The sequence below is a fragment of the Ranitomeya imitator genome, chromosome 4 (genome assembly GCF_032444005.1).
Source record: "Ranitomeya imitator isolate aRanImi1 chromosome 4, aRanImi1.pri, whole genome shotgun sequence".
Taxonomy (NCBI): Eukaryota; Metazoa; Chordata; class Amphibia; order Anura; family Dendrobatidae; genus Ranitomeya; species Ranitomeya imitator.
In genome coordinates, this window is record NC_091285.1 from 620,393,578 (window position 1) to 620,411,207 (window position 17,630).

Genomic DNA, 17,630 nt, shown 5'->3' on the forward strand with positions numbered 1-17,630 from the left:
TCTGATCTCGTCTCTCTTCGCTCCTTTCCTCTGTTCTTGTCTCTCTCCCCGCTCCTTTCCTCTGTTGTCATCTCTCTCCTCGCTCCATTCCTCTGTTCTTGTCTCTCTCTCCTTGTTCTGTCCTCACTAAATGAGGCAGGCTCACGTAGCTATCCAGTCAGCTAAACCGCTATACCGGGGTCCAATAAGGAGACTGTGGTTGAGTCTGTGCTTTATTAAACGTAGTGGTATATTGATGCGGTGAAACTGTGAACAATGATATACATAGAATCAGTGCATGGTATAGAACAGATACATAATACACATGATCTACATTATGCATAACATTTAGAAATCTAGTGACTAAACTGGGAGTACAACTGGCTAGGCTAGGCTAATATGGAGCAGAAATATCTACGGAGGCATAAAGACATACCGGCAATTCAATCGCAAGGGGGATGAAGTGAAGCGTCTTTCCTGAAGGCAGACTGAAGAAAGTGAAAGGAAAAATGGAGGGAAATGGAGGCTGAGCTACCATAATGCATTGCAAAGGAGGAGGAGAATCAGACATGGATAATACAAACACAGAAGATTGAACTGTCAACATAACTCTGACCGCTAGAGGGAGCCAAAGCACTAAAAATAAATAAAGATATGAACATCCATACTGAGAAACCTGCAATTATGCAAAGAGATAATCAGGGTAACAATATTAGATGGCGGAGACAGAACACCCCTCTCCAGTCTTTCTCCACTCCTTTCCTCGGATCTCTTCTCTCTCCGCTCCTTTCCTCGGATATCTTCTCTCTCCGCTCCTTTCCTCGGATCTCATCTCTCTTCTCTCCTTTCCTCAGATCTCGTGTCTCTCCTTTCCTCGGATCTCGTCTCTCTCCGCTCCTTTCCTCGGATCTCGTGTCTCTCCTTTCCTCGGATCTCGTGTCTCTCCTTTCCTCGGATCTCGTCTCTCTCCGCTCTTTTCCTCGGATCTTCTCTCTTTCTCCGCTCTTTTACTCAGATCTTGTCTCTCACTCCAGCCTCTATCCAGACCTCGTGTCTCTCTCTCTCTCTCCGCTCCTTTCCTCGGATCTTGTCTCTCTCCGCTCCTTTCCTCAGTTCTCATCTCTCTCTGCTCCTTTCCTCGGATCTTGTCTCTCTCCGCTCCTTTCCTCGGATATCGTCTCTCTCCGCTCCTTTCCTCGGATCTCGTGTCTCTCCTTTCCTCGGATCTTGTCTCTCCACTCCTTTCCTCGGATCTCATCTCTCTCTCTCTCTCCTTTATTTGGATCTCGTCTCTCTCCGCTCTTTTCCTCGGATCTTCTCTCTTTCTCCGCTCTTTTACTCAGATCTTGTCTCTCACTCCAGCCTCTATCCAGACCTCGTGTCTCTCTCTCTCTCTCCGCTCCTTTCCTCGGATCTTGTCTCTCTCCGCTCCTTTCCTCAGTTCTCATCTCTCTCTGCTCCTTTCCTCGGATCTTGTCTCTCTCCGCTCCTTTCCTCGGATATCGTCTCTCTCCGCTCCTTTCCTCGGATCTCGTGTCTCTCCTTTCCTCGGATCTTGTCTCTCCACTCCTTTCCTCGGATCTCATCTCTCTCTCTCTCTCCTTTATTTGGATCTCGTCTCTCTCCGCTCTTTTCCTCGGATCTTCTCTCTTTCTCCGCTCTTTTACTCAGATCTTGTCTCTCACTCCAGCCTCTATCCAGACCTCGTGTCTCTCTCTCTCTCTCTGCTCCTTTCCTCGGATCTTGTCTCTCTCCGCTCCTTTCCTCAGTTCTCATCTCTCTCTGCTCCTTTCCTCGGATCTTGTCTCTCTCCGCTCCTTTCCTCGGATATCGTCTCTCTCCGCTCCTTTCCTCGGTCTCGTCTCTCTCCGCTCCTTTCCTCGGTCTCGTCTCTCTCCGCTCCTTTCCTCGGATATCGTCTCTCTCCGCTCCTTTCCTCGGTCTCGTCTCTCTCCGCTCCTTTCCTCGGTCTCGTCTCTCTCCGCTCCTTTCCTCGGTCTCGTCTCTCTCCGCTCCTTTCCTCGGTCTCGTCTCTCTCCGCTCCTTTCCTCGGTCTCGTCTCTCTCCGCTCCTTTCATTGGTCTAGTCTCTCCGCTTCTTTCCTCGGATCTCCTCTCCTTTCCTCGGATCTCATCTCTCTTCGCTCCTTTCCTCGGATCTCATCTCTCTTCGCTCCTTTCCTCGGATCTCGTCTCTCTCCGCTCCTTTCCTTGGTCTCGTCTCTCCTCTCCTTTCCTCGGATCTCGTCTCTCTCCGCTCCTTTCCTCGGATCTCGTCTCTCTCTCTCCATGCTTTACCTGGATCTCATCTCTCTCTCTCCACACCTCTACCCGGACCTTGTCTCTTGTAATGGTGCCAATTCCTCCCCATCACTGCACTCCTGGGCCTTTTATATTTACTTACTGTGCCACAGCTATCGCCTGACCTGGTGTCTCCTTCAGTCTCTTCCCCGAGAGAAAATGCACTTCACTCTTGAGTTCCTACTAATGCAATTCTTTCTGCTTTCACTTTCTACACTTTTGACCAGCAAATTGCTGTGTTCGCTTGCAGACACTCTGATAGGCATTAACGGTGTGCGTCTTCTCAGTTGTCTATCTCCTTATAACCCCTTCCCTTGCAGTCAGTTTTTCTCTCCTTCTTCCAAGAGCCATAACTTTTTTTTAATTTTGCAGTTCATTGTGTAGTAAAAATGGTCTTGCATCATTATTCTTTAGGTCAGTTTGATTATGAAGATACCAAACATTTTCATCTTTTTTTTTAGTGAAACCTTTTAAAATGACTACAAAGAAGATGTTATAAAAAGCTATTGTTAAATCAAACAATGACTACAAAAGAGTATAAAAACGATTAAAAGAAAGCAGTTTGATTGTTCTTGATTAGTAAAGGGACATTAAAGGGAATCTGTCACCCTTTTGAGATGCCTGTATGCCTCCTTGATGCCTTGTTCGGTAAAAATCATCTTTTATAGCTTCGGTCTTCCACGCTATGGGGCATATGCATGATAAGACTGCCTTCGGTCTTCATTATATAAGATTACTTTTCCCCTTCTCTTCAGTGTCTCTTTGATGTCATGTGCGCGGCTGGAAATCCTGCTCATTTTTCCTGCCGCTACTCCTCTGCACTGTGGGGAATTAACCTTTACTGTGTGCCGGAGATCACTGAGACCGGAAGCTACAGTGGCTCGCCTGCGGACATCAAAATTGGAGACAGCTCCCACAAAAGGGCAGAACGGTGCAGGAGCGACTGTAGTTATAAGCCATCAAACTATCGCAGGTTCAAGACCCCTAAAGAGACTAAAAACACACACAAAAAAACGTAAAGAGTAAAAATAAACTTTCTCCTTCGCCTCATTGGGGGACACAGGACCATGGGTTATGCTGCTGTCACTAGGAGGCTGACACTAAGCTGAGACAAAAAAAGGTTAGCTCCTCCCCTGCAGTATACACCCTCATACTGGCTTCCAGTTGAAGCTTAGTGTCCGTAGGAGGCACACTGATTTTTAATTCTACCCGGACGAAGGGGGCGACAGATTCTTTCATGGTCCGATCTCCCCCGAACCAACAACAGGCGAGCACGGGAGTTTCACCTCACCGTATCCTCTCCTGCGACATGGGAGCCACTGCCTGAGCTGACCTTTTTTGGGCGACGGTACCTTTCCCGGGCGCCGATCTCCCCGCTTTGTACAGACGAGCACTGGTGTTTTACCTCCAGTATCCTCATCTGCAGCCAGGCCTTTTTATTGCCGGACATCTGCCCTGTCCACCAGGTTCTCCCTCGGCTGTACAGAGGCACTATTCCCGTGGCGTCCGTGCAGACCACACTGCATCACCACTGTCTATGCGTGATTCAGGTGGTGGACGGTTCCTCTCCACCCCCGTCTGGGGCTGGTGGATGGAGGCTTCCCAACCCCTGCACTGTCCCTGCCATTCCAAGGCACTTCTCACCTCATCGGGGTAAGTGTCTCGTGGGGGATGGGCGGGGGGGTCGCCGTTTTTTTGCGGTCCGGAGGGCTCCTCCTAAGTAGCGGCACATCTGTTGCTCTGGGCCCCACATCTGTTGCTCTGGGCCCCTTATTTTCGGCTCTGCGGCCGCGTGCCGGGCCGAAGCCGCAAATTTAGTCCCCGGCTTCGGCCTAGCCGCAGGACGCTGCCGATAGGCTCCGCTCATTCTTTCGCGTCATTCGGTGGTGGCGCCGCCCCCCGGTTCTGGCGCTTCTCGCCGCCTCCGAGATCTCTCTCCTGATCTCGGCGGCCATCTTGGTCCCTCACTGCACGCCGCAGCTCCAGCTCTGCCGCAGCTTCTAGGCGACACAGCGCCCACCTGCAGCGTTTTTATCCAGCCTTATCTTCGTCTTCTCAGCAGACACAGCGGGACACAGGACCTGGGTAAGGAGACTTCGTCAGCCTCTCCTCTGCAGTGCTGCCCTCTGCTTCCCTAGCTTATAGACCCTGTGGTCTATTTTTTTGCATTAGGTACATCATGTCCCATTCAAGGTCCAAAAAATCCTCTAAGGTGCATGCGACCTTTTTTTCTGCATGTACCACCTGCCAGGCCCCACTTCCTCGGCCTCAAAGTTCCCCCCTCTGCTCTGCCTGCGATGCTCCATGTGCCCAGGAGCCCTCCACCGCCACCGACTCCGGCGTACCTAGTCCCCCGCCCCCCCCCCCCCCCCCGTGGGTCGCTTCACTTTCGCAGTCCGTGGATTTTTTAGCCAACGCCATCAAATCCATTCAAAATCCTCCCGGGGAACGGGGCAATCCGTTACAGGTCCTAAGAGATCCCTCCGTAACAGGGGAATCGTCAGCCAGCAGGGGCCGCTCTCTCCATAAAGAGGCATGGTCATCCAGAAAACGGATCCGCACTACCTCTCCTGAGCGCTCACCTCGCCACTCAGACTCTGGCAGCTCCACCTCTCGCTCACCCTCTTTGGGGGCTCGCAGCGTTCACGACTCTGAACATGAGTCTGAAGTATCATTAGACCCGGAGGCTCCGGAGTTTAGAGCTACGGTTGACTCCCTCATTGTAGCAGTCAATCACGCACTTAAGGTGGACGATGACTCTAATGCCGCTCCGGAACACGCTGTCTCTTTTACCAGAACCAAGCGTTCTCACAAAACTTTTGCCTCTCACCCAGATTTTCTGGATATAGTCAGGTGACACAGGGAGCGTCTGGATAAGCGTTTCACGGGAAAGAAGGACCTGGTATCGAAGTATCCTTTTTCAGCAGATCTCGTGAAGGACTGGACGGATCCCCCTATAGTAGATCCTCCGGTCTCGCGCCTCGCTTCTAAAACGCTTCTTTCCGTTCTGGACGGCGCTTTAATTAAGATTCCCACTGAACGCCAGCTAGACTCTCTAGCTCGCTCGGTGTACGAAGCCTCAGGTCCTTCCCTATCCCCCTCCTTCGCCGCGGCTTGGGTGGCCAAGGCAATGGTTTCCTGGGCGGATGCTCTAGCGAAATCCATTCATGAACAAGATCTCCCGTCTGAGATGGCGGACCTGGCTAAACAGATAGCCATGGCTAGTGATTACGTGATGTACGCATCCCTCGATGCAGCGAATTGCGCGTCATCGGCGGCTTCTAACGCCATCTCTATCAGAAGGGCTCTTTGGCTCAGAGAGTGGCGCGCAGATTCCTCCTCTAAAAAATCTCTGATCTCTCTCCCTTTTCAGAGCGGGCGCCTTTTCGGTGAAAAGCTTGACCAGCTTATTTCCGACGCCACAGGGGGAAAGAGCAAGTTCCTTCCCCAACAGATGCCCAAGGCGGCCTTCCAGCGCCAGCCTTACTTTCGCTTTCGGCCCTTTCGTACCAGCCCAACCTGGTCCAATCCTACCGGTCTTTCCAGATCGGACCGATCCGCTCGCGCAGACAGAGACGCTCGTCCCTCCTTCAGGCCGAATCCGTCCTGGCGTGGAAAGCCGAGGCAATCCAGAACCAGAGGTTCTAGACCCCCCAGATTCCCGTCTCAATGACTCGGGAACGGCGCCAGTCGATACCACCAGAGTAGGCGGACATCTACTCCTTTTTCAGCAAGCCTGGCTCTCTGTCATTCACGACGAATGGGTCAGGGATCTGGTATCGTCTGGCTACAAAATAGAGTTCTCCGCTCCTCCTCCAACTCTGTTTTTTCCCTCTCGTCTCCCCAGTTCGGGAGCTCAGTCTCGCGCCCTCCTTTGCGCCATTCACTCCCTCCGCCAGAGCGGGGTCATTGTTCCGGTTCCGGAACACGAGAGGTTCAAAGGTTTCTACTCAAACCTCTTCGTCGTGCCAAAGAAGGACGGAAAAGTGCGCCCCATTTTGGATCTGAAGCTCCTGAACAAGTGCATAAAAGTACGGCACTTCAGGATGGAATCGCTCAGGTCGGTCATCTCTTCGATGGAAAGAGGGGAATTCTTGGCATCGATAGATATCAAGGATGCCTATCTTCACATTCCGATATTCCCGCCTCATCAGAGGTTTCTCTGCTTTGCCGTTCTAGAGGACCATTTCCAGTTCACGGCCTTACCCTTCGGTCTGGCCACGGCGCCCAGGGTATTCACGAAGGTCATGGCGGCGGTCATGGCCATTCTTCATTCTCGAGGAGTCGTCGTGTTACCTTACTTAGACGATCTCCTCATAAAGGGTCCGTCTTTTCAGGCCTGCGAGTCAAGCGTCCACATTACCCTGGATTCTCTTTCGCGCCTGGGCTGGTTGATCAACTTGGACAAGTCCTCTCCCGTTCCTGCCCGTCGGATCTCCTTTCTGGGAATGATCCTGGACACTTCAAGGGGTCTGGTCTTGCTTCCTCGGTCCAAGGCCCAAGCGCTTCAGCAGGGAGCCCGAACGCTCTGCCATCCTCGCCCGCGAACCATTCGGTTCGCCATGAAGATCCTGGGAAAGATGGTTGCAGCAATCGAAGCGGTTCCTTTCGCTCAACTCCATCTTCGCCCCTTGCAACAGGCTTTGCTGGACAACTGGGACAGGAGTCTCCCATCTCTCGACCGTCCTTGCTTGCTGTCCCCGCGGGTCAGACAATCACTCGTATGGTGGACCCTGGGTCCATCTCTTCTCCAGGGGAAGTCCTTCCTCCCGATCCGCTGGTTAGTGGTAACTACCGACGCCAGTCTCCTCGGCTGGGGGGCGGTGTTTCTTCACCACTCTGCCCAGGGCCGTTGGACAGTTCGTGAATCGAGACTCCCCATCAACATCCTGGAGATTCGTGCTATCAGACTTGCCCTGAGTCGCTTTCACGCCCTGCTCGCGGGTCACCCAATACGAGTCCAATCGGACAACGTCACGGCGGTGGCTTACATCAACCACCAGGGGGGTACCCGCAGCAGGGCGGCGATGCAGGAAGTCTCTCACATCCTTCGTTGGGCCGAAACCAACCATTCCATCATTTCTGCGGTGCACATTCCGGGAGTCGAGAACTGGGCGGCGGACTTTCTGAGCCGCCAGGGCCTTGCCTCGGGGGAGTGGGAACTCCACCCAGAGGTTTTTCGTCAGATCTGTCTTCGCTGGGGGACCCTGGACGTGGATCTGATGGCGTCCAGATTGAACGCCAAGGTCCACAACTTCATTGCGCGTTCTCGGGATCCCCAGGCCATAGGAGTAGACGCGCTGATTTCTCCGTGGCATCAGTTTCAACTCCCATACGTTTTTCCTCCCCTTACCTTACTGCCGAAGGTGATCCGAAAGATCAAGACGGAGGGAGTTCCGGTCATTCTGGTCGCCCCAGACTGGCCACGCCGCGCTTGGTACACGGAACTCGTTCAGCTCGTAGCCGACGTTCCCTGGCGGTTACCAGACCGCCCAGTCCTGCTTCGCCAAGGTCCGATCTGCCACCAGAGCTCAGGGGCCCTACGTTTAATGGCGTGGCTGTTGAAACCTGGATTCTAACTCGAGCCGGTTTCTCTCAGCAGGTCATTCCCACCATGTTAAGTGCTCGCAAGGCATCTTCCGCCTCCATTTACCACCGCGTCTGGAAAGCTTTCTTATGGTGCAGGCTGCGAGGTCACCCTCCGCTCGTTTTCTCTATCCCTTGCATCTTGAATTTTCTTCAGTCCGGTTTGGACTCCGGCTTGGCACTGAGTTCCCTCAAAGGCCAGATCTCAGCGTTATCCGTGCTGTTCCAGCGCAGGATCGCCGCCAACCTTCAGGTCAAGACTTTCATTCAGGGAGTCTCCCATGTGGTTCCCCCCTACAGGATGCCGTTAGAGACCTGGGATCTCAACTTGGTCCTGGGGGTCCTTCAGGAACCCCCATTCGAACCCCTTCAAGACGTCCCGCTCTCTGTCCTCTCATGGAAGGTTGCCTTCCTGGTGGCTGTGACGTCCATCAGAAGGGTGTCAGAGTTGGCCGCTTTATCCTGCCGGGCTCCTTTCCTTGCCTTTCATCAGGACAAAGTAGTCCTACGTCCTTCCCCGGCGTTTCTTCCGAAGGTGGTCTCATCTTTTCATCTTAACGAGGACATCATTCTTCCCTCCTTTTGTCCGCAGCCCAAACATAGGGTTGAGAAGGCTCTCCATACCCTGGACGTGGTACGGGCCCTCAGGAGGTACATTTCCAGAACGGCTCATTTCAGAAAATCGGATGCCCTTTTCGTGCTCCCGGAGGGTCACAGAAAGGGTTTGGCTGCGTCTAAAGCTACGATAGCCAGATGGATCCGATCTGCTATCCAGGAATCCTATCGAGTCAGGGGCAGTCCTATCCCGGCGGGGATTAGAGCACACTCCACTCGGTCGATGGGTGCTTCCTGGGCCATCCGGCACCAGGCAACAGCGGAGCAGGTTTGCAAGGCCGCAACGTGGTCCAGCCTGCATACTTTCACAAAGCATTACAATGTCCACATTCACTCCTCTGCGGACGCGGCCCTTGGCAGGCGTATCCTGCAAGCGGCCGTTGCGCATTTGTAGTCAGATGGTACACGGAGTTATTTGGTTGTATTGTTTCCCTCCCAGGGACTGCTTTGGGACGTCCCATGGTCCTGTGTCCCCCAATGTGGCGAAGGAGAAATAGGGATTTTTGTGTGTACTCACCGTAAAATCCTTTTCTCCGAGCCACTCATTGGGGGACACAGCACCCACCCTGGTAGCTTTACGGCTCGTTACCTTTTTTGGTTTTTGACTGTTTTGTTGACATGTTATACTCTAATGTTACTTGTTATATTGTTGTTATTATCCTACTGCTTTTGCACTGAACTGGGTCTCTGGAAGCCAGTATGAGGGTGTATACTGCAGGGGAGGAGCTAACCTTTTTTTGTCTCAGCTTAGTGTCAGCCTCCTAGTGACAGCAGCATAACCCATGGTCCTGTGTCCCCCAATGAGTGGCTCGGAGAAAAGGATTTTACGGTGAGTACACACAAAAATCCCTATTTTTTTAAAATTTGAATTGCCGTCATTTTGCCCCATTAAAAATAATAAAAAAAGATACATTTCTTATTCCTGTGTCCCTAAAAGTTACATCTATCAAGATATACACTGCTCAAAAAACTAAAGGGAACACTAAAATCCCACATCCTAGATATCACTGAATGAAATATTCCAGTTGTAAATCTTTATTCATTACATAGTGGAATGTGTTGAGAACAATAAAACCTAAAAATGATCAACGTAAATCACAACGAATATCCCATGGAGGTCTGGAGTTGGAATGATGCTCAAAATCAAAGTGGAAAATGAAGTTACAGGCTGATCCAACGTCGGTGGAAATGCCTCAAGACAAGGAAATGATTTTCAGTTGTTTGTGTTTGTTGCCTCAGTGTGCCTGTATGATCTCCTCACAACGCCTGGGCATGCTCCTGATGAGGCGGCGGATGGTCTCCTGAGGGATCTCCTCCCAGACCTGGACTAAAGCATCTTCCAACTCCTGGACAGTCTGTGGTGCAACGTGACGTTGGTGGTTGGTGCGAGACATAATGTCCTATGTGAATCAGATTCAGGTCTGGGGAACGGGCGGGCCAGTCCATAGCTTCAATGCCTTCATCTTGCAGGAACTGCTGACACACTCCAGCCACATGAGGTCTGGCATTGTCCTGCATTAGGAGGAACCAAGGGCCAACCGCACCAGCATATGGTCTCACAAGGGGTCTGAGGATCTCATCTCGGTGCCTAATGGCAGTTACCTCTGGCGATCACATGGAGGGCTGTGCGGACCTCCAAAGAAATGCCACCCCACACCATTACTGACCCACTGCCAAACTGGTCATACTGAAGGATGTTGCAGGCAGCAGATCGCTCTCCACAGCATCTCCTGAATCTGTCATGTATGTCACACGTGCTCCGTGTGAACCTGCTTTCATCTGTGAAGAGCACAGGGCGCCTGTGGCGAATTTGCCAATCCTAGTGTTCTGTGGCAAATGCCAAGCGTCCTGCACGGTGTTGGGCTGTTGGACACATGCACATTTGTGGCCTGCTGGAGGTCATTTTGCATGGCTCTGGCAGTTCTCCTCCTGTTCCTCCTCGCACAAAGGCTGAGGTAGCAGTCCTGCTGCTGGGTTGTTGCCCTCCTACGGGCTCCTCCACGTGTACTGGCCTGTCTCCTGGTAGCGCCTCCAGCCTCTGGACACTACGCTGACAGACACAGCAAACCTTCTTGCCACAGCTCGCATTGATGTGCCATCCTGGATGAGCTGCACTATCTGAGCCACTTGTGTCCATCTCATGCTACCATGTGTGTGAAAGCACAACATTCAAAAGTGACCAAAACATCAGCCAGAAAGCATTGGTACTGAGATGTGGTTTGTGGTCCCCACCTGCAGAACCACCCCCTTCTTGAGTGTGTCTTGATAATTGCCAATAATTTCCATCTGTTGTCTATTCCATTTGCACAACAGCATGTGAAATTGATTGTCAAACAGTGTTGCTTCCTAAGTGGACAGTTTGATTTCACCGAAGTTTGATTTACTTGGAGTTATATTCTGTTGTTTAAGTGTTCCCTTTATTTTTTTGAGCGGTGTATTATTAGTTCACCCGATCGCTAAAAACTGTAAACAGGAAAGAAAATCGAGATATCAGAATTGATTTTTTCAGTGGTAAGCAAAAGTGATCAAATTGTCTCATCTAACCCAAAGTTAAATCAATAAAAACATCAGCTCACCAAGCGACAAACAATTTAAGATTTTTTTTCTTACGTAAAAGAAATAATTTTTTTTTTGTAAATTTGGTATCACCGTAATTGTTCTGAAACCATGTCAGAAGTGTGCTGATTTTTTTTTTCTCCTTCGATTTCACTGCATTTTTTTCCTGTTTTCCATTACTTAGCATGGTAAAATGGATCTTGTTGTTCAAAAGTCCAAATCGTCCTGGGAAAGACAAGACTTCATATAGCTATGTCAGCGGAAAAATAAAAAGTCTTGGTTCTTGGAAGGGGAGAAAGGAAAGCGCATAAAATTAAAAATTGCCCAGACGTTAAGAGGTTCTTCTTGCTCAAAATGTTTTGTGCCAATAATAATAATAATAATAATAAAGTTTATACTCCCCTCCCGTCCTTGCGCCGTTCCCATGATGTCGGGACTCGCAGTCCCGGGGCTTGTGTGCATTTATGATGCCGGCACCAAATCAGCACTGACATCACCGTCACCACCTTCGGACAAATCGAACATGATGAGGAATTCAGGGCTATGGCTGATCTGACTTCCTCTTCCTGCTCAGTTCGTCAGGTGGCCAGAACAGCGACACCAGCGCTGATCCGGCGTCACTTGTCACAACAGCACGAGATCCTCGGGAGACGGAGTGCCGACAACTCAGGAACGGTGCTGGCATGGGATGGAAGTCTAAGCCTTAATATTTTATGGGTGCCAAGCCAGGGGTATGAAAAGTTGTCCAAATAGTGGACAACTTCTTTAAGTGGACCCATCACCCGAGTTGTGGAGTCTGAGTTGGTGTCCATTTTGGTGGAGTCGGTATAAAATGGACCGACTCTGACTCCTAAAATAAGTAATACATTGGGTACAGTAGTACAATGCAGGATGTGCTGTAAATGTTTTCTTAAGTCTTTGGGAAAGATCTGAAATGTTCTATAAATGTCTGTTCTGTTCCTGATATAAAGATCTGGGCTTTTAGCTGAGATGAATCTGTACTGCACTTTGTCCATGCTCAGTAGTGATCAGTGCTGGAGTCGGGGAAATTGAGGAGTCGGAGGTTTGGCTTACCGACGCCACAGCCCTGCCTGTCACATTGTGAAACCAGTATTTGCTCTTCTTCTATCCACACTGCTCCCTCAATATTCCAATTTTTTTCAATATATAAATCTGCCACAGTTCCAGCGGTATGGGCCTTTTTATTTAGGTGCTACTTTTTAAGCCTTTTCAAGGGGACAATCTCTAGACGTATGTCTTTAGATTACCATGTGAGCCCTTTCATAAAGACGAAATAAAAAGTGTCCTATATCTCTGAAACCAAATGGTGGACTAAAAAACAACTCATACTTGGGAGCAGTGGGAATAAAATAAGAACTAAAGCTTAAAAATTTGACCTGGTAAAATGTCCTCTTTAAAAAAGTTTAACTCAGATCTCCTCCATGTCCCTCCTCGTCCCTGCCGAGCTCTCACACTGCTCAGTACCAGCTGTAGCTGTCAGGTTGGCTGTGGGAAGACCGAATAATTGTGAACTCATGAGCTATTTCACTCTCACTGGAATCCTAAAATGCTGATTTTAATATCAGAATTATGCGATCATTCTAACATGGCGTCAGACTCATCAGGTCTAAGATGTATTTAATAATGTGTGCAGTTTGTATTGTACAATCCTCTTCAGTTCTTCCAACCAGGATAAGGCTCGGCTCTCATCTGTGGCTTCCGGGCATATGATGGTTTCTAACTGGTACGATTGTCTGTCAAGTTTTGGGAAGCCCAGGCTGGATTGAGCAGACGGCCAGTGCCGTGTATTCTTACTGCGGCCGCTTATCCCCTGCAGTCATAGGATATGTTTATTACCATGAATAATCTTTTTCTTGACAGATCTGAAGCATCATCGCTCGTTCTGCCCAAACTGTCCAATACACAGATCTCGGACCATTACTCTACCTGCATCAAGCTGTCTCAGGAGAACGTAGGTTTCCCCCCATCACATTTGCAGTCGGCACACGTACCCGGGCGTATAGATTTTCTGCTCCGCTATTGTATTACACGTTGGTACATTGCTTCCAATTTCTTCTGCAGAGAATAACTACGAAGAACGCCTTTGGGCTGCACCTGATTGATTACATGGGAGACATCCTCAAGGAGAAAGGAAGTGAACTGACCAACTTCAAGGTGGATACAAACCTTTCTCTTAGGTCTGTACTGCATCCTAATAAATGAACCATTTTTACAAGGTATCTTACGTTACAGGTGGCTGCAGGGACACTTGATGCAAGCGCCAAAATCTATGCAGTGAGAGTTGATGCTGTGCACGCGGATGTGTACAAAGTATTGGGTGGACTGGGCGAAGAGTCAGGAGGACGAGCGGAAGCGGAGGACCAGGGGACCGGTATGTACAAATAGCTAGGCACATGGCCGCCTGTTCATTTATTAGAAATAAAGGTTACTTCACAAGAAAATATAATTCAACCATGTACTCCAAAGCATAGCAGCCTAAGTCTGTGTAGATGTTTTTTTTTATTTGGGTCCTTCAGAAATGAATTTTTCAAGTGAAAATCGCTCCAGGAAATTATTTTTTTGGAGGAATTGTTTCTTTTTCCTGAAGGTTTTTTTTTTTTTTTTTTTTTTTAATCTTACCTTCTCGAAAGTGTTCTAGGCAGCTGTTGGATTGGTTTCCGCCCGGATCCACTTAAAGAAGGGACAGGGCATTATTTTATTTATTTTTTTCCACCAATGATTTTTCGCAATTTCTTAATGTTGAGAAAGAAAAGGGTAAATCTTATATGAACGGCAAAGTGGATCTACCCATAGAAATGATTAGGAAGAGTTTTTAAGTCCGATTTTGGAGCAGATTGACTTCAAGAAAAAAATGTTCAAAAATCTCACTGTGTACGTACCAAAGGGCCTTGAAGTCTATTTGCCATTAAAAGGATTTGTCTCAGGTCCTTATGTAGTTACAATTACAAAGTGCATGTAAGAGCAAGCAACTTTGCAATTAACTTAATCAAAATACTCCCAAGTTCTCAATAACGGAGGGATATTACATCCATAGCCTAAAACTTGTTGTCTAGGTTACCGACCACCCTACTGTCTGAATGACCGATTACCTAGGTAAGGAGTCCACACCACTAGCCGACATAATGCTTCAGAGCTTACTTGTGGTGTTCTGGAGCTGGCCGGATCCTGGAAATGGGCATCTTCGTCCTCCCTGCGCTTCTCCTATGCTGCAGAGGTACAGCTGCCTTTGGTATGAGCATAGTACCAGTATGGAAATGGGTGAAAATCTGTGTAAGGCCTCTTTCACACTTCCGTCTTTTTGTTTCTGTCAAAATCCGTCGTTTTGTGAAAAAAACAGATCCAGCAAATGTTTCTGCTGGATCCGTTTTTTTCTTATAGACTTGTATTAGCGACGGATTGCACTGGATCCGTCGTAAAATTACTGTCTGCCAGGCGGAGACAACGCACATAGAAACGTTTTTTGTGTACGTCGGAAAACCGCTCAGCGACGGATCCTGCACTGCCCGTCATTGGCTATAATGGAAGCCTATGGACGCAGGACCGTCAAAAGCAGGAATCCAGCGACGGGTTCTGTCTTTTGAAACTGAGCATGCGTGGAAGAATTTCCAGTCAGGGAAATTCTCTCTCTCTTTTCACTATTGATACTCCCTATGCAGCATCAACAGTAAAAAGATATAATTTTAAAAAAATTAAAAATCTTGATATTCTTACCTCCTGGCGTCCCCCGCAGCCTTCCCCATGCTCGCGATGCTGCCGGCAGCTCCCGTTCCCAGTAATGCATTGCAAAATGACCCAGCATCACGCGAGACCGCTACATCATCACAGGTCATTGTCTCGCAAGGCATCACTGGGAATGGGAGCTGCCGGCAGCATCGGGAACGCTGCGGGGGACGCCGGAAGGTAAGAATATCACGATTTTTTATTTTTAACATGCGTTGTGTTGTATATGCGTTTTCGCGGCGAAGACGCATACACAACGTGTGCACATAGCCAATTCTGGCAACAACTGCCTCAACGGATCCGTAAAAAAAACAGTCCCAGTGCACCCGTTTTTTACAATCTGCACAGGATCCGTCTTGTCAACATTTTGACGGATTGTGACTGATCGTAAAAACTGGAAGTGTGTAAGAGGCCTAAGGAAGAAAAGTGCTAATAGCATAGTGCCATCTGAAAAATGACTAAGGTGGAAGAGGTCAATCCCTCCCTTGTGTATAAGCGCTCTCACTTTGAGGTGTTGGGTGCAAGACCTATTTGTCCTGGCTTGTCAATAGTTACAACAACCAAGCCAGAAAAAAACCTGCTAAAATTCCAATTCTTTATTAATCATTAATTTTTAAGGAAGCACACCTCGAGAATGTATCTAGTCATCCTGGCGGCATGGCCAAAAAGTGTAAAAGCTGCTCAATGCACAGAAAAAGAGATGCCAACCAAATAATAGGATTCTTTGTGAAGAGGGCCTGCAGGCAATAAGATTCTTCTCTGCAGAGGTTGGTACCCTAAATATTGTGACAATGGCGCCCCTGCTCCTCAAAGACTGTGCCCTGAGCTGTCCCTAAATGCTAAATTAATTTGTCAAATTTTATCAAACGCAACAAATCCAAAGGAATAGTTAGGCTTCTTTCACACTAGCGTCAGAATCTCCCCGTCGCAATGCATCGGGGAGAGATTCCGACGCTAGCGTTTAGCGCATTGCACAATGGAGGCAGCGGATGCATTTTTCCGGCGCATCCGCTGCCCCATTGTAAGGTGGGGGCGGAATTCTGGCCGCGCATGCGCAGTCGGAAAAAGCGGTCCGTCAGGAGCAGAAAACGTTACATGTAGCATTTTTTGCTCCCGACGGTCCGCAGAAGCACGACGCATCCATCGCTCGACGGATGCGACGTGTGGCAATCCGTCGCAAATGCGTCGTCAATACAAGTCTATGGGGAAAAAAACGCATCCTGCAAGCACTTTTGCAGGATGCGTTTTTTCTGCAAAACGACGCATTGTGACGGATTGCAGAAAACGCTAGTGTGAAAGTAGCCTAAGAAACAGTTAATTAGGACATATATAGATTACCCTAATTAACAAAGAAATAACTATTACTTTAAAGATAAATACAGCCAGAAGTGCTGATACCGAAGGGTCAATCAATAAAGCATGCAGCATGCCAATACAATAGTGTTCAGATGAAAAATACTTATCAGATAAAACATGCCAAAGCTATAGTACTATTCTATAAAGCATAATGCATACAAAGTAGTAGAAATAGGCACAGTATTTGGTGTATGCAGGAAATAAAGAGGAATAACACTAATACTTATCTGATATAATATCCCATATCCATTAAGCTATTGAATATTCCCATCGCGTTTCCCCTTCAGCTCATGAGCTTCTTCAGGTGAGCAGATGGACAGACCCATTGGTGGGGTACAGATGATAAACTAGTCAGCAGCGGCCGCCAATTGCCTAAAGAGAGGGTTGTCTTTCTTGAAGAAGCTGGTAGACGTCTAGGAATGTGGGATGTATAACTGCGCTGCTTGTTGTGAACCATATTGTAGTATCAAGCACGCTCCTGTTCACATGTGTTGAGGCACCGATCGCCAGTTGTTGCGTTTTTTTTTTCTTTTGTTGCTAGTGCATCATGTGCACAAAAAATTGCAGAATGCATTCTAAATGATAGGATGCATATGTCTGCGGCTTGTAATGCGTTTTTATAGCGTTTTTATCGTGAAAAAAACCTGAACGTGTGCACAAACCCTAAAAGCGTTGCTGATCGGAAATAATAGAAATAGAGGTATATGTATTAAAGGAAAAAGTAAGAAAACATTTCCTAGGCCTATGTGTGATGGCACTGAATCCTTCATCGATAGAAAGAGTAAAAAACAACAAGGATTACTATACATGAAAAAACAGGAAGAGGAAATTGCTTGATAAGGTTGGGTTGGAGATCATAACATCATAGAGGAAAAAAAATCAAATTAACTTTTATAAAACACCCTTGTTGGATTGGAGCCCAGGATTCCGGTGCTGGAGGATGGCACCAGGCCACTAAGTCATATTGTGAGGTTAAAATACGTACTGTAAGTGATCTAGATATAAAGGGGATGATTGCAGGCCTTTCAGGTCCATTTACAAGAGAGGAGGGAGAAAAACGGGGCTTGGTAGAAAATAAAGCGTATAAGAGGAAGAAAAGTAAGAGATAGGCAAGAAAGCATACAAAATATAAATGAAGATAATGGAATGGCCTGAAAGAAATATGAATAGAGCATAAACCTCAAGGGAAGATTAATCATTTCCACTGAGTAAAACACATGAAGGGTAAAAATTGTATATAAATAATACGAGTATCAAGACAATGGAAAATAAGCGGCGTTTATAGGTAGTTTCTGTTACCTCTTTGCTGTGATCAATTGTCCGGGTGGCTGTGGATGGAAACCTCGCTGTGCGGTCAATATCTAAATACAAATACACGTGACTGTATATAATAATATATGATAATAGACTGTGAAGCATAACCGCATATTGGAGCTTCAATAAATAAATATCAGCACCTCCTGCCTTGTCAGAGCAGGAGCTCGGCGCTGCCAGTGG

The 17,630-nt window shown here is 48.2% G+C and overlaps 1 protein-coding gene across 1 annotated transcript in view; it reads left to right on the forward strand.

Annotated features, from left to right (window-relative positions):
• NCAPH (non-SMC condensin I complex subunit H) overlaps nucleotides 1-17,630 on the forward strand; it is an 82,829-nt gene that overhangs the window by 27,027 nt on the left and 38,172 nt on the right. Inside the window, exons 3-5 of the mRNA XM_069766618.1 lie at nucleotides 12,918-13,008; nucleotides 13,119-13,211; nucleotides 13,290-13,428. Coding sequence (XP_069622719.1) covers nucleotides 12,918-13,008; nucleotides 13,119-13,211; nucleotides 13,290-13,428 — 323 coding nt within the window. The remainder of the gene's footprint in view (nucleotides 1-12,917; nucleotides 13,009-13,118; nucleotides 13,212-13,289; nucleotides 13,429-17,630) is intronic.